Genomic DNA, 17,651 nt, shown 5'->3' with positions numbered 1-17,651 from the left:
GGGAAAAGCTTAGGGAAGGAACTTTGATAGAGTGTGGTGGATTGCTAGAGGACTAGCAATGATTTAAGTGTGGGGTGTTGATATTAGGCTATATAGATGATATTTACACCTTAATATTGCCATGCTTTATTGTTGTTTTATACGCAAATTGATAACAAAATGCTCTAATTGGTGTTCTTTTGCTTCGCATGGAATAATCTAAGTGAGGAAGCACTACGGAGTGTTTTGGAGTCAATAATGTGAAGAAAACGCCCAAATCAAGAAGTACCCGAGCATAAAGAAGCAAAAATGGACTGAGTGAAATCCACCGCGACCGCGGTGGAACCGCGGCAGATCAATTATGCGAGGCAGAATGTTCAGCATTCACCGCGGTCCTGCCGCGACCGCGGTGAACTATTCACTCGCCAGAAAGTTTGGGGACCAAAGTGTAATTCGGGGAAAACTTGTTCCAAACCCTTATAAACTTTAGAAGCTCGCCCAAGACATGTGAAGGTTGTTTTTCAGACTACTTTGGAGGCAAGAACAAGTGCGAGAAGAGCAACCAAACATTAGAGTTCTTTTATCTTCTCTTTGTTATTGTAATTACCCATTATGAATAATTTCGGAGTTTTATCTTATTTCGCTATGAGTAGCTAATTTCTTAGGCTAGGGTTTTGATGAAACCTATTGAAGGATGAACTTCTTGTTATGTTAATATAGTTTGCCCAGTTTAATCTCTATTTGTTCAACTATGTGCTTGCTGTAGTTAATTGATAGGATCCTCAATTAGCTGTGCCTATTTAGTGTGCATAACTCGGGAGAGAGTGCATATTTAGGTCAATTGTTGAACAACACCACTCCCAAAGTACATGAGGGATCAATAACTGAGGGTTTAAAGGTGGGATTAGGGATAACGAAGCCTTGGGTGCAATCTAAAGTGAGCTGTAATAAACAAAGCCAGCTAGCGTATCTCGGGAGAGTGCGTCTAGTAAATTATCCTGATTACTCGGGAGAGATTTACGGTAATAAGAGTGCTCATGATTGATAGAGATGATTAGTCAATTCTATGTGAAAAATAACCGCAAGGGATTCCATCAATAGGGGAAATCATAACCTTAGAACCTTCTCTTAATTGTTTACAACTTAATCATAGTTAGTCTTCAGTTGCTTACTTACATTCATTCTTAGTTAGTAGAAACATCCTCAATTGTTATTGAGAAAGTTTGGGAAGTTGATTACGTAGAATTTCGTAAGTCTAACGAGAGTAATTGATAGGTTAATTCCTTGTGGGTTCGACTCTGGTCTAAATACTCAGATTATATTTGCAACGTCCGCGTGTCCTTTTTATAATGCATAGTTGGGCGTGATCAGTACTCTGCAACATTGTTAGGCATGTTTCACCTGAAACAAAAGAGAATGGAAAGACTTGTCTTTCTAGAGAGATCAACACAACACCTACCCCCACACCGTTACGACGTGCAGATCCATCAAAGAACATTGTCCATGGTGGTGATTCTTCAATGAACAAAATGTATTTATCTGGAAACTCATTAGAAAGCTCCCATTCCGCTGGAAAAGGGTGATCAGCTAGAAAATTAGCTAGTACTTGTCCTTTCACAGCCTTTTAAGGTGTGTATGTGATCTCATATTGGTTAAACAATATGGACCATCTTGCTAGGCATCCAAAAAGAACAGGTCGAGTCATCACGAACTTCACGAGATTTGCTCGAGAGATGAGTTTGGTGGTGTATGCTTCAAAATAAAGCCTTAGTTTCTTTATCACATAAAGTAACACTAAGCATATTTTCTCAATATACGTGTGATGACGTCCAGATTCACTACTAAAAAGTAAAATGACACGGTCGCATGCAATATAATTTATTCAACTATGAGTTGGGGTCGAATCCCATAGAGAACAATATGTAGGCGATTAGGAATGTAAGAGAATTACCTTTTGTTATGCAATGCCAAACACTTAGAATTATTTTGAGAAAATATTTATATCTGAATGCGGAAATGTAAACTAACCTAGAAAGCAAGTAAAATGATCAATGACTACAAGTATGGATACACAGGGAATTACACTCAAGTAACGATCCAATGTATTTCACAATTTGACAAATATGAGCGAGCTTATGTTAATTAGCCTCGGATAATAATTCTATATTAGCTTCCAAAGACTAACATGGCTTCCTAATTATTCCTAAAACAATTAAGAGATTAAGCACACCGATTACGGCAACAAGTAGTTCAATCCTATCCCTAGGTAGAATCTATAAAATGAGGGTTAAAGCCTCAAGTTCTTGTTAATTAATCTTTCCCAACCCCAAATAGTCTTTCCCAAAATTAATTCTAAGTTAATGGGCGAGTCCTAGGGTTAGATAATCCCTTTGGAAACATTAAAGAACAAGAATAATTAAAGAAACAATAACTCACTTCATAAAAAATAAAAATCATTCAATACATAAGCACAATAAGATATTTAATCCACACTTTAAACATGAATATTTCCATAAACAAGATTCAAGTGTTGAAATAATACTACACACTTTAGATATACAATACCAAGCAAGGAAATGAAGAAATGAGCATAAATGGGTAAGATTTTCTCAACCCAAAACTTCAAATCTTCAAGACTCAAGTGTGTGTGCAAGAACCCTAGCTCCAAAACTTGTTCTCTCTAGTCTAAAGACTGAAAGTTAAGCCAAAGATATCCCAAAAGATATGCTAGGTCGTGTATTTGTGGGTTTGGAGTTGAGAAGATGTGAATTTCCAAGTTTGCCCAGGTTTGAAGCCCGTTGACTGCACCTGCACATGTATCATCGCAGGTGCGTCTCCGCAGATGCGGATCGCCTATCGCATATGCGACATTTGATGAAGTCAGGCTACTCCGCAGAAGCGGACAAATCACCGCAGAAGCGCTCCGCAGATTCGGGTGGAGTCTCGCAGAAGCGACATTTGGTGAAGTCAGGCTACTCCATAGAAGCAGACAAATCTCCGCATAAGCAATTATTCAACCGCAGATGCGGTCCAGCGAAAGTTGCATAATTCCGCAGATGCGCCACATTTCTCGCATGTGCGAAGTCGCATATGCGAATTGTGTTCCGCAGATGCGGAATCACTGAAGAATTTTGCACTTTTGTTACTCTTTTTTCTCAACCCCGCTTCAATTGAATTCAAATCACTTCATGGCATCATTTACCTAAAAATCTAACAATACACACCATAAACGACCTCATATTATAACTAAAGGATGCAAAATCTAAAGAAAAGAGACTAGAATGAGTGGTAAAATCACCACTCATCAAAACCCCAACTTAAAGCTTTTGCTTGTCCTCAAGCAAATCAAAACCAACAATTCATTGAGGTTCTACCATTTAAAGCACGAGTAGTATTGTTATCATTTACAAATCACATTCTCCAATTAAGCACCATACTTATGGATTTGGTTGGTACTATAATTAGGCTCAAGCACGTGAATCTTAACCAAATAACTCTCTCATTTAAAAACACTTTCAAACATTGCAAAGGAAAGAAACAACAGAAACAACATACCCAGTAAAATCCCGCTAGTGGGGTCTGGGGAGGGTAGGATGTACGCAGATCTTACCCCTACCCCGGAAGGGTAGAGAGGCTATTTTCGGGAGACCCTCGGCTCAACAGAAGAGATAATAATTTCAGAAAAGAAACGAAAGAAGTGATCTGTAACAACAAAAGAACCAAGAGAAGTAATAATAATATCTTAAAATACACCAACTAAGTGAAAGGGAGTGCAATAATATAATCATATGCAAAATAACAAAATAGTGTGAACACAACATAGACCGCTACCAGACATAGGCAAAACTCTATCAGCCTACCCGGTACAAAGAGCGAAAAACTATGAACTACCCCCTAGCCTACAACCCTAATGCTCGACCTCCACGCTTTCCTATCAAGAGCCATGTCCTCGAAAATCTGGAGTCGCGCCATGTCTTGCCTGATCACCTCGCCCCAATTCTTCTTAGGCCGCCCTCTACCTCTTCTCGTACCTGCCAAAGCCAACCGCTCGCACCTCCTAACCGAGGAATCTATGGTTCTGCTCCGCACGTGCCCAAACCATCTAAGCCTCACTTCCCGTATCTTGTCGTCCACGGGAGCAACGCCCACCTTCTCCCTAATATCTTTATTCCTTATCTTATCCAGTTTAGTATGCCCGCACATCCATCTCAATATCCTCATCTCGGCTACTTTCATCTTCTGGATATGTGAATTCTTAACTGGCCAACACTCAGCCCCATATAACATAGCCGGCCTAACCACCGCTCTGTAGAACTTACCTTTGAGTTTCGGTGGTACCCTCTTGTCACACAGGACTCCAGATGCTAACTTCCATTTCATCCACCCCACCCCAATGCAGTGCGTGACATCCCCATCAATCTCCCTATCTCCCTGGATAATAGACCCTAGGTACTTGAAACTTTCTCTCTTGGGGATGACTTGTGAGTCGAGCCTCACCACCCCGTCCGCTTCCCCCGATACGCCACTGAACTTACACTCTAGTTTTCCGTCTTGGTCCTACTCAACTTGAAACCTCTGGACTCCAAAGCCTGCCTTCACACCTCCAGTCTCTCATTATCACCGGTACGCGACTCATCGATCAGAACTATATCATCAGCGAACAACATACACAATGGCACCTCCCCTTGAATATGGTGTGTCAAGGTATCCATCGTCAGAGCAAATAAGAAAGGGCTAAGCGCAGATACTTGGTGTAACCCCATAATCACCGAAAAAAGCTCGGAGTCACCTCCCGCAGTCCTGACCCGAGTCTTAGCTCCATCATACATATCCTTTATCGATTCAATGTATGCTACCAGCACCCCTTTCACTTCCAGGCATCGCCAAAGAACGTCCCTAGGGACCCTGTCATACGCCTTTTCTAGGTCAATAAAAACCATGTGCAAATCCCTCTTCCTCTCCCTGTGTTGTTCCACCAACCTCCTTATAAGTTGGATAGCTTCCGTAGTAGAACGTCCCGGCATGAACCCGAACTGATTTTCCGAAATAGATACTGCCCTCCTCACCCTTCCTTCCACCACCCTCTCCCAAACTTTCATGGTATGACTTAACAACTTGATGCCCCAACAATTGTTACAATTCTGGATATCACCTTTGTTCTTAAACAAAGGAATCATCAAACTACATCTCCACTCATCTGGCATCCTCTTCGTCTTGAAACTAACATTAAACAGCCCAGTCAGCCATTCTAAGCCCGCTCTACCCACATACCTCCAAAATTCTACTGGAATCTCGTCTGGTCCTGTCGCTTTGCCCCGATTCATCTTACCCACAGCTCCCACTACCTCCTCAACCTTGATACACCTACAGTACCCAAAGTCACGGTGACTCTCGGAGTGTCCCAACTCCCCTAGCACGATGCTACCACTCCCCTCTTCATTCAGAAGTTTATGAAAGTACGCCTGCCATCTATGCTTAATCTGGGAGTCTTCCGTCAATACTCTACCTTCCTCGTCTTTGATGCACCTCACTTGATCCAGATCACGAGCCTTCCTCCCTCTCGCTTTGGCCAGCCGAAATAGCTTCTTGTCCCCACCTTTGCCCCCTAGTTCCTCATACAACCGATCAAACGCGGTAGTCTTAGCCTCTGTGATCGCTAATTTTGCCTCCTTCCTAGCTTCCTTGTACCTTACTCTGTTTGTTCTCCTCTGCTCCTATCGGTACTCTCCACTAACGCGAGGTACGCCATTTTCTTTGCTTCCACTTTACCTTGGACCACATCATTCCACCACCAGTCGCATCGGTGCCCGCTATAGTAGCCCTTCAAGACCCCTAACACCTCTCTTGCCGCCTCCCTAATACAGTTTGTCATCGCCGTCCACATAGCGCTAGCATCCCCACTACTCTTCCAGGCACCCATAGCCACCAGCCGCCCCTCCAACTCATGCACAGTATCCTTAGCCAAAGCACCCCACTTGATCCTCGGTTGAACCCGTACAAACCTCTTCTTCCTCTTTATCATGATACCAACGTCCATCACCAGGAGCCTATGTAGAGTCGCGAGGGTCTCACTCGGGATCACCTTACAATCCTCGCATAACCCCCTATCACACCTCTTGAGGAGGATATAATCAATCTGGGTCTTAGCCACAAGAAGTGACTCAAAAGCATTAGTCTACTACATATGCTCAATCTACTCAATTCGGGAAAATGCAATCTCACCAATCCATCCTAGTTCATGTGCCCTCACAAGAAAGAAAGTCCCAAATCACCATATTTACAATAACACACAAGGGAAAATTGCACAAAGACACTCACTCTCAACAAAGAATTTCAAGTGTTACAAAATATCATGCCATAAGCTTGCCCTTATTTTAATTCGCCGCCTATTCAAGAACATTCGGTTGGAGATCCCATAAGGACTTTTTAAGCTTGTAATGCAGGTTTAGGGAAGGGTCGGACAAGCATTTGGGATACAAGTGACTACTCCCTCCTTGACACTACTCACATTTGTCTTTCTTTTTGCACTTTGCTTCTTTTTTTAAATCGCATAGCCCTTCTCGGCATCTAGCTACCAACATAGAACCACCTTAAAGTACCTCTCTAATTTTCTCAAGACTCCATATTTATATATGTACATATTTTTATCTCTTTTTTTATTAATTTTTTATTTTTTATAACTATTTTATTTTGGAGCTTGAGTAATTTCATATGAACACTTTGAGGTATATGTTTCTACACTCAATGTACAACCTTACCAATTTACAACATGACACCAACACCCCCAACTTAGGCTTTTAGCCTCATTCTCAATATTCAAGGAGGGACGGGTTCAAAAGAGGAAATTATTTTACAAAAGGGTAAAGGTCTGTAATGAGGTGGCCAAAGAAAAGGTTAAAGACTCAAATAGGGCAAACTAGTGATAATATTTATGCAATGGTAGGCTTCAAAGGTTAAAGAGGCTTTTTCAGAGATCACAAAGAATGCCTAAGGTCATCCCTCCAACCAAACATAACTAACATTAGCATTGAAAGACCGGGCAAGTTCTAGAAGATATAAGTAAACACAAGAATTATTTTTAATAAAAACTAACACACATGGCACATGAACTAATCAAGACGGATCAATTTCACTTTTTAATAAGAGCATTTAGAGCAATATTATGCCAACTAGTGGGAAGAGAGTCACCAAAAGAGCCAAAAAGTTATCACACAAATTATTCTTCCCCATGCAACTTACTTTTTCAATTTAAAACCAAAATTCGGAGGGGTATTCTTAATTCACATGTCACATACAAGAGACTAATTCTATTAGTACCTAATAATCCAAAAGTCTCCACATAACAAAACAAGACTTATTCCCTTAAGAAAGTCGTCACGCCATCCATCATAGGGAAAAGTCACCCAGTTCAACACAAAAATGTTCCTCGGGAAAGAACCGTAGCACAAAAAAAACCAAGGAAATACTACTAATGAAATAAAAATGAAATAATGAAAACTACTAAAGGGAATAAATAACAAAAGCAACTAATACCAAAGGAGCAAAAAGAACATAAACTAAAAACTACTAAAGAATAAATAAAGGAAGAAAGAAAAATAAACTAGAACAACAAAAGTGACTAATCTGCACATATATAACTACTCACAACTACGCTCGGCAAGAGCACATGATAAGCAATAACAAAACAATCCCGGCAAGGGCACACAATATCCATACAACAGAATAAGCACGACAAGGGCACAAGTCAAGTATCAATGTATAAACAAAGTGTACTCCCTAAAGCCACCCCCAACTAACAGCATTGCAGTGTCCTCACTACACAATATCAAAATAAAAATACAAGTAGTTTGAGGGTCTCCCTGAGGTATGCATCAGACTAGCAGACTCCGGGAGGAAGGCTAATCACTACCGTGAAGAACTTGCAGCATCATCATCATTGGTATCATCAGCATCATCACCGGTAGCATTTCACATGAAAGAATAATCTTCGCTACCATCGTCGTTCTCAACTGGTATCTTCCTGTTCGGCTGCCCCCATTTGAAGATGGCCTTGATGCCTCTCCACATCTTGATCATAAACTTACCCTTCTTCTTATTCTTCACATTCTCCTTTTGGAAGTCTGAATGAAGATCTGCATGTGCCTTGGCTAAGTTGCCATAGGCTGACTCGAGTCTGTCAACAGTAGCTGCCATCTTCTCATGAGACTCTACCTGCTTTTTCTGTGAATCCAGGTAAGCCTTCATTTCTTCCCTGGAGAAATAGGCGGGCGTAGGCTGGGAGGATGAGGGCCCACTAGGGAGCTATGACACTAAGTCACGAATGGATGCAAGCTGGGAGTTTAGCACCTAAATGGTCCCTCAGGCACAGCTGCCTGCGCTATGACTCTGGTCCGGCAATAGTAGTGGTGACTTTCCTCTTCTTGCTCTTTACTGCACTACCCTCGCCTGTTACTCTCAACAGATGAAAGGGTTTGTCGGCTGGAAACCAACGATCGGTGTTGCGCACCTCAACCTCTGCCAGCCTACACAACTCTGTTGATCAGTGAAGCAAATATCAACCTTGAATTGTCGTCTAGCAAATACTCTCTCAGCTCACGCAGGATATAATGGCCGACATTCACCGGAATGCTGTCAAGAAGGCATGCAATGATCAAGCTCTAGTGTATGATACATCTAAGAGATTTTCACAGGGTGATACCCTGTTGCAGAGGATGTAGAGCCACATTTTACCTTCAGCTGTGAAGTCGATCGACTTCAAACCCCTTCTCTTGTTGGCCCATTTTGATATCATGCTTGTGGGATAGAGTTTAGACACAAGCCATCCTGCGTTGTTGCAATGATCTTTTTCTAGCACTGGCTCGAGTGGATGGTCAGGAATCCCGAGTATGTCATTATTCTGCTCAGTCCCAAACCTCACTATCTTACCCCTTTACGGTGAGTTGTAGGTCGGCAAAGTTTGTATGCTTAAGATTCGCGTAAAATTCATGAACCCACTCCTCATTGGCTTTGCACGGAGTAGGAATGAAGCATGACCATCCGAAGGTTTGTAGACGGTCGTAGAATTCTTGAAGCAGCTCGCCAATTTATCCTCGGCGATCCCTTTTTCAAGAACTATCTTTTTGGTGAGGAGGTTGTCATAATACCGTCGGTAATAATCAGCCAACATGAAGCGTTACTGGTCAAATTGTTCATCCACAGCTTTCTCCTCAATATTATGATCAAGTGAGGCATTTTCGTTCATGTTCGGGTCCATTATAGCTCAGAGTACCTTCAAAAAAGATCAAAACAACGTTAGTCGGGTAGTAGTATCATGTGAGGCAACTTAAAGCAAAAATTAGGCTAAAGAATCGAGTCGAACGGGCCCGGGAAGCTCCAGACGCAAAGCTACTGAAATTTGGAATTCTGCCCAATTTCCGCACTTGCGGAAAGAGCATCGCAGGTGCGGTCCCGCTTCTGCAGTTTTTGCCCATCTCACCAGAGTTCGCACCTGTGGAACAGTCAACGCAGGTGCGAGGCCACATCTGTGGCACTTTTTCCGCTTCTGCGGTGTTCATCCAAGGGTTCAAACGCCCAGAATTTTTCAACACTTTTCACTTCTTAAACATGATTTTGGCACCTAATTTATACTCAAGACTTCTAAATTAGTGCAATACAATTGATTAACATGATTTCAAGGCACTTAGCAACAACATTTCTTTCGGACGATTTTTGTCGAACACATTACGGACATAGATAATGCTATGCTTCTTCAACCTACTTTGGTACTCAGACTTCCCAAAAATTTTGTTCTTCATAATTAGCCGCACACACAAACCTACTCTCAACCAATTTCCTCACCCTGCCATCAACATTAATCAGAGGGAAATGGGGAATCAGGGGAAACGACCATGGGAACTCAGAAATAAGGAAGAAGAAGAAGAAAAGAGAAGTAGAAGGGAGGAGTAGATGAGAGATACATGTGTTGTCTTGTGTGAGAGCGGTAGAAATCAAGAGAAATGGAGAATTTGAGTATGTGAGAGATGGAGTGTTGATACCCAATTTTTTTCTTATATATATATATATATATATATATATATATATATATATATATATATGCACTCTCTCAAAAGAGTGCATACACATCATCATTTGATTTATAAACACACACATGTATTTTACATAAATTTTCATAAATTTTAAAGGCTTTAAATCAATTTATTCCTGTATTTTTATTATATATAAATACCCAATAATTATCCTCCAAATTATTTTATGATTATTTAATCATCTAAACTCATCATTCATACCAGCATAATGTTTAAATATTTTTTAGTGCATTTTTATAATTACATTTGCATTTTTAGGGCTAAATTGCACATTTTTGCAATAATAGCCCATATGCATATATAATTACATTATTTATGCAAAAAATGACTTTTTATATTTTTATAATGTTAAGTAATTATTTTTAATCATTTTAGTGCACAAATGATATTTTGATATTTATTAATTACTTCTATGAATTATTTATTTATTAAAACATTGGGTATTTAATATCTGGCCCCAAATTCACCTTAATTTCGGACCTAAACTACCCAGACCTTGGCCCAATAACCCCCAGCCCAATCCTAAGCGATCCAACCCAGTCCAAAACCGACCCCAACCCTTCTCAAGTCCCAGCCGTTGATAAAAAATGATCAACGGCTCACAACACCTTTCCCCCTTTTCTTATGTCACCTGACCCCAAAACTTAATCCCCATTTCTCTTCAGTCGCCGCCTTCAAACACCTCTCCCTCTCACAGAAACCCTAGCCGCCTCTCAAGAAACCTCTCCGAATCCATCTCAACCATGGATTTTTCCATGATTCTCTTACCTTTTGAGTGTTATATAACAATCTCCTACGAATCTATGGTATCTCCTAGTACTTGCCTAAACATGAAAAGTACTATATCCCATTTCCCTTTTGACCGCTTGAATCTGGACATGAATCTCGTCGATATACTTCACAACCATAGCTATATGGATCCAATTAGCCGAGATTTCGGCCAATCTTCCACTTCTGTCAACTAGGGTTTGAATTTCCCTTTGTTCCTCACCGATTCTTAACCGATATTTTTCCTTTTCTGTGTTTGACTACTCTTTTTCCTTATGTTTCCCTATTTTTACTTTATTCTTTGCCTTAAAACGATTTTTGGTATTTTCGGTAGTATTTATGTGTTTCCCTGTTGATTTACTGAACCCCTTTGATTTGTGCCATAAAATCGATTCTAATTGATTCCAGAATATTTTTTCCCTTATTTTGTGTCTGAATAATTTGTTTTCCATGTTTACTTGTTCGATTTCTACACTATATAACCCCCCTCCCATTCCCCTTTAGGACAGACTTTGGAATCACCATAACCTCATTAGATCTAAAAGCTTCACTCGTTTATTTCGTTCTATACTTTGGTTTTGGCCGGCTGAAAGCCAAGGCCATTAAATTCTGAGTTTTTGCTTCTCGTTGATGTTCAGAATACCGGGGACTTTTGTTCTTTCTTGCATTTTCATTTAACTGGTAAATTACTTGACCTTTTGCAATTTCATCCTTATGTGCCTCTGATTTGCATGTGTTCTTACTTTTGAGTTTATGGCTTAATACATTCCTAGGTTACTCTTAAGCACCACTCTGTTAACTTCAGCATTTAATTACTCCTAATGCTACTAGTTCTGAGATTATCTATGCCTAATTGGGTAACCTGAATCTTCCTAAGATTGTTTAGCTAGTGTGATGACGCCTGAATGTTCATGAATCTGTTCACTTGCTTTGAATCTCTGTAACGAATGCCTCATATCTGTAGTAACATGTGTTAAGACTTTCATTGTTAGTCATAATTTGCCTCTCTACTACTGTGTCACTCAGCATGCTCACTCGATCCCGTACCCTTTTAGTATTTGCTTGTGGTTCAGAACAGTTGTCTCATCATGTTAGAATTGGTGTTGTTATGGTATTAGGATAAATCTTTGATACAACTGGATCTTCTTTAGTTAATTAGGCCGTTATGGCAATGCTTGAATGCCCATATCTGCTACTTGACATGATTTTACCTTCCACTCTGCTCAGAATCTCTGTAGTAATAGTCTTGCATATGTTATGTGTCTTATTTGTGATTGTGATCTTGCCTCCCTCTGCTAACATGATGCCCTGTTCCTTTTGTGATTACTTGTCTCATCACAATGTTGTCTTGTTTCTTGTATACTTAGCATAATTTCCAACCATGTTTCAACTTGTTTAGTATTGTGCATCTGTGCATAATAACCTTTGTCAATCCTGCAAACTTGTTGTTTCTTTAACTCTTTCAGTATGTGGCTGCCTTTGTGTTAAAATGTTGAACCTGTTTCTAAGTCTCTATTAAGCCTGGTTTTAAAATTCTGTGACTTGTTCGATTATTTGCTATATGCTCAATTTGGTCATGTCTGTTTAAATCCCTCAATTCATGTCTCTCAGCCTTGGTCCTTTCTCTTTCATTTGTTACTTGGGCTCTTTGAGTTCTCATTCTTAGCCGGCTGAAAGCCAAGGCTATTTAGGTTGTATCATCTGACCTCCCTAGTGTGAGTACTTCTCGGGGTCCAATTGAGACCCTTGTGAACTCTGACTGATGACAAGGTACATTGGATGTTCGAGTGGTTCCCTAGCAGTGAATTCATCATCAGGTCGAGAGATACTCCTCATCTAGTGCTAATCGGGTTAAGGGAAATCTTTCCTTATGCTCCTATTAGGGTTATGAAATAAGATGGGGGAAAATAGGTGATACCACAAGTTTCAAAACTGGTTCGGTACAAAGCAGACTTCCAGGGGAACGCCATTCCATTCAAGTTCGAGGCACAACACATGTGGCATCAAAAGATCATCGTGGAGAAAGATACCATCGAGCCAGATCGGTATCATGCCGGCCATGTACACTTCAATCCATCATGGTTGTTAGATGATATAGCGGGGGATGTCAAGCCAGGGATTAATCTAAATAATAGGGTTGTAGACGATGCCGTTGAAGCACAAGTCAAATACAGGATGTTGGGCAAAAGGATTTTCGAGTCTGAAGCTAGGCATTTTGAACAACATAAAGTGGACATGGAAGCAATCAACGGGTGGAGAGAAATCGCTACTAAATCAACAGAGAGGTTGGAATATCTAGAGCAAGGGTTGATGGATCTTGAAGGGAAAGTGAGAAAGAGGGTTGCAGGCTGTCAAAACATGGATGGCAATGAAGGAGGACTCCTAGAAAGGACGTATTTGCGGTTGGACATGTGCGACCTGGGGAATCTGATCGATGGAGCAAATAAGGCCAAGCATGGAGAACGTCCCTCTGGGACCAAATAGATTAGGAATGATGTTTTTACTTGCTTTCTAGACTCGTTTTAGACTTCGGTTGTAATAAGGAAAATGCCATTAGTGACTCTTTATCATTATTGTCGTTTTAGTAGAGATTTGGTTCAACAACAACCCAGTGAAATCCCACTAGTGGGGTCTGGGGAGGGTAGTGAGTACGCAGACCTTACCCCTACCCCGAAGGGATAGAGAGGCTATTTCCGAAAGACCCTCGGCTCAAGAGAACAAAAAGACAAAGGTAGACAATGTTAGTATCATCAGATAAAATCATAAGAAAATCATAAGAAAAATAGGAACAACATGAAATCCGGAAGAAAGATGCAAAGCAAAACTGATAGGTAGTAAATAGGTCCTGCACTGAAAATACAGCATTGACACTAGCTATCTTAGACAAAAACCCTACCAGACTAGTCTCACAGAGGTGTTAGTAAGGCAAGACTCAACTACCTCCTAGCCTAAAACCTTAATGCTCGACCTCCACAACTTCCTATCAAGTGTCATGTCCTCGGAAATCTGAGATTTGGTTCATTTAATGAAATGACACAGTTATTGGCATCGATTTTCTCCAAATCTATATGTCGTTTAGGCCTACCTCGGGCACAATGAGGTCCCCAACTAGGACGCGAATTTATAATCCCGCAATATATGTTTAAATACCACAAACATCCTTTTAATGCTCCTTACTGACTAGTTTACCTTTTTGTTTTCTTCTTTTCTTTATTTGTTTATTCCCATCCCCTAAGGTTGGTTTGTGCATACTGGCATCATCAACATATCATACCAGATCTAGAGGTCCTCCACCTCCTCCTCCTCCAAGTGATCCTAAAAGCAAGGGAAAATCTAAAATGGACGACATGAGTGATATCAGGAAAGACAACGCTACGAATGCAGAGAATGTTGAAACTTCGGATGGTCGGAGTACTTCGGCACAGAATGACTTGGTTTTACGGTTAGAACAGAAGATATTGGAGTTACAAAGGGAAATTGAGCAGGTTTGGAACTTGGCAAATCTTTCCCTTACCCTGAATGTCCCCGATATTAACCAACAAAACACAAACGCTCAAAATCCGGCACCTCCTCAGAACACAAAACCAACAAAATCCTCCCGCACCTCACCAGTATACTACACCTCCTCAAAATCCTAATCCTCCACCAGTACCGACTCCTCCACAACATCATCATCAGCCAACCCAGTACCCACAAACCACTACCTACCACACTCCTCAAAATGCACTACAACCTACCCCCGATCCTCAAAACTCAACCAACGACCACCAATATACCCAAATTCCTGGAGTCCATCAAAGCAACCCCATATACATAGAAACCTTACCCCACACTCCACAACAGACCTTATACATACCGGACTCTGACGAGAAGGACTTGTTCATCAAGAACATGGCAGAGGAGCTCAAGAAACTTACTAGTCGAGTCCAGGGTGTTGAAGGCGGTAAAGGCATCGAAGGTCTGAATTATGAGGATTTGTGTATTCAGTCGGACGAGAACTACCAGAGGGTTACAACCTCACAAATTTGAGATGTTCGAGGGGACAGGTGATCCGAAGGTACATTTGAGATTATACTGTGACAAGCTCATAGGGGTTGGTAAAGATGAAAGAATCCACATGAAGTTGTTCATGAGGAGCCTCACTGGAGACGCCTTGTCTTGGTACATCAGTCAAAACCCAAAGAAATGGGTTAACTGGGCAAGTATGGCGTCAGATTTTATGGATCGGTGCAGGTTCAATAAAGAAAATGCACCAGACGTCTTCTACATTCAAAATCTTAAGAAGAAGCCGACAGAAACTTTCCGCGAGTATGCTACTCGATGGAGGTTGGAAGCTGCAAAGGTAAGACCAGCGCTAGAAGAAGAACAAATGAATAAGTTCTTCGTCAGAGCTCAAGATCCACAATACTATGAGAGGTTGAAGGTTATTGAAAACCATAAATTTTCTGACATCATCAAATTTGAAGAAAGAATAGAAGGGGGAATTAAAAGCGGAATGGTGACAAACTTTGGGGCACTCCAAGCTACAAACAAGGCCTTGCAGTTAGGAGGTATATCTAAAAAGAAAGAAGTTGGTGCTGTAATGGTAGTTCAAGGTCTGAAATCTCCTCTTACATACCAAACCCCACCACCCACATATCAGCCTTCACCTCCCAGATACAAACAACCCGCCGCTACTTACCATACATATAATACCCAGCCTGCATATTACCACTCACCACCGCTAGCTCGCCAAAACTACCAAAAACCTAGACCAAATTTCGACCGTAGACCACCCAGACAATACACTCCTATTGCTAAACCCATCGATCGGTTGTATGAAAGACTGAAGGCTGCCGATTATGTCACCCCCATTCCCGCTGTTACTATGGAAAACTTTTCCTAATAGGTTAATCCAAACAAGACATGTGCCTATCACTCGGGCATGAAGGGCCATACTATTGCCGAATATCGCACTTTAAAGGATAAGATCTAGACGTTGATTGGCACAAAGGTTATACAAGCAAAAGAGGCCGCACCAAATGTGATCAAAACTGATGAAGAATGGGATCCGGAAGGATCAATTGGACTAATTCGTGAAGGGGATGAACCCAAAATACCTCCAGTCACTCTCACACCTATTATAGTACAGATTCAGTCGCCAATTGAGGTTGAAATAGCCACGCCAACTCCGTTTGAGGCTAAAGCAACAATGCCCTCAGCCATACTAACTCCGTTTAAGGTGGAAGTAACCACACCCTTCACTGTGACGGTAGCACCCACACCGTCCTTTAATTCCAATGATATACCATGGGACTATGTTGCAGAGGTGAGAAGGAAAGGAAAAGGGAAAATGGAAGAAACAGGTGTTGCACAAGGCATGACCAGGACCGGTAGGGTTTACACGCCCGAGCATTTGGGAGGAACAAGTAAAGAAGCCGCTCCCAAGCAACCTATCATTGAAACTGGCCCAGACGATCTTTGGAGAAAGGTGCAAGCAAGAGAGTATTCTGTGGTTGATCATCTGAACAAAACCCTTGCTCAGATATCTATTCTATCACTACTACAGAATTCTAAGGCGTATAAAAATGCATTAATGAAAGTGTTGAATGAAGCCTATGTACCCAACAACATCACTAGCGGATAAATGGCCAACATGGGGGGACAGGTATTGGAAAGCTACAAGATCACTTTTCACGAAGACGAACTGCCGCCTGAAGGATTGAGTCATAACAGGGCACTACATATCACGGTATAATTTGAGGACAAATTCATTGCCAGAGTCCTGATAGATGGGGGTTCGAGTCTCAACATTTGTCCATTGACTACTTTGAAGAGGTTGGGTAAAGGTTTGCATGAAATAAGAGCAGGAACTATGAACGTGAAAGCATTCGATGGGTCCCAAAGAGCCACAGTTGGGGAGATCAGCCTATATTTACAGATAGGCCCAACTTGGTTTGACGTTGAATTTCAAGTATTGGACATATCTGCCACATACAATCTGCTGTTGGGTCGACTGTGGATACATGCTGCTGGGGCCATAGCCTCCACTGTACACCAGGCTGTAAAATTTGAATGGAATCATAAGGAAGTAATCATCCACACGAATGGGAGTAACCCCATTTACAACAATTAAATTGTTCCGGTTGTCAAGAATAGAAGGAAGTTATGTGGAGAAACGTACCATCGCATTGAGCGCGTCAATGAAATTGAGAAAGATAAATGGTGGAGTAATAAGATTGAAAGCATATTGTCATGGACAGGTTATGAACCCGGCAAGGGTCTCGGCAAGAATCTCCAGGGGATCACCAAACCGATACAACTAAAGCGTCACAACACAACTTTTGGGCTTGGGTATGAATATACATGGCACGAGTATCAGAATTGGTCGTCGCCATGGCGTGGTCCTTATTACCCACTTGAGCAGCCAATACCGCATTTGCACCAGACATTTCAATAGGCTGACGTGATATGGGGATCTGAATAATATGAGGCTTTAGCTGGCCTAAGGAGTCTATTTCTAGACGATGAAGACATGGACTGCAATGCAATAGTTGAGGAGGAGGAGGAGGAAGACCTTATAATTCAGACCGTGGGAAAAGGAGATGTTCTCAAGAACTGGACTGCTGCACTGTCACGGGCCCGTCGAGTTCCTAGGTAGCTTGGCAATTAGCACAATTTATTTTAAAAGCAATTTTGAGCATTTAAGACACTTTCAGTATTTCGTTTTGAACGTATTTTGTTTTCAAATAATTGCTCGAGTCATCGAGTCGTACTTGTTTTAATGTTTTCAAAATTTATCTAATGCATTGCTATTTTAGTATTTATTATTATCCTTTA

General features: G+C 41.2%; 1 protein-coding gene across 1 annotated transcript; it reads right to left on the bottom strand.

Moving 5' to 3' along the window:
- Positions 1 to 2,864: 2,864 nt before the first annotated feature.
- On the bottom strand, positions 2,865 to 6,016 carry LOC109208723. Its single transcript, XM_019371874.1, has 4 exons — positions 5,819 to 6,016; positions 5,008 to 5,693; positions 4,749 to 4,941; positions 2,865 to 2,951 (listed from the first exon to the last, which is right to left on the bottom strand). The coding sequence occupies exons 1-4, from the start codon at positions 6,014 to 6,016 to the stop codon at positions 2,865 to 2,867; spliced, it is 1,164 nt and encodes a 387-aa protein (XP_019227419.1).
- Positions 6,017 to 17,651: the final 11,635 nt, after the last annotated feature.

Source organism: Nicotiana attenuata, unplaced genomic scaffold (genome assembly GCF_001879085.1).
Source record: "Nicotiana attenuata strain UT unplaced genomic scaffold, NIATTr2, whole genome shotgun sequence".
Classification (NCBI taxonomy): Eukaryota; Viridiplantae; Streptophyta; class Magnoliopsida; order Solanales; family Solanaceae; genus Nicotiana; species Nicotiana attenuata.
The sequence above is the reverse complement of the archived record's forward strand: the minus strand, read 5'-3'. Positions and strand labels throughout refer to the sequence as shown.

Bases quoted from the DNA above. Each gene is read 5' to 3' on its own strand.
- LOC109208723 (XM_019371874.1), bottom strand. From the start codon at position 6,016: ATGGACGTTGGTATCATGATAAAGAGGAAGAAGAGGTTTGTACGGGTT. The intron at 5,694-5,818 runs GTGTTAGGGGTC...GAGTACCGATAG, and splicing joins TTAGGGAGGCGGCAAGAGAG to GAGCAGAGGAGAACAAACAG. The intron at 4,942-5,007 runs GTTCATGCCGGG...GGAACAACACAG, and splicing joins ATTTCGGAAAATCAGTTCGG to GGAGAGGAAGAGGGATTTGC.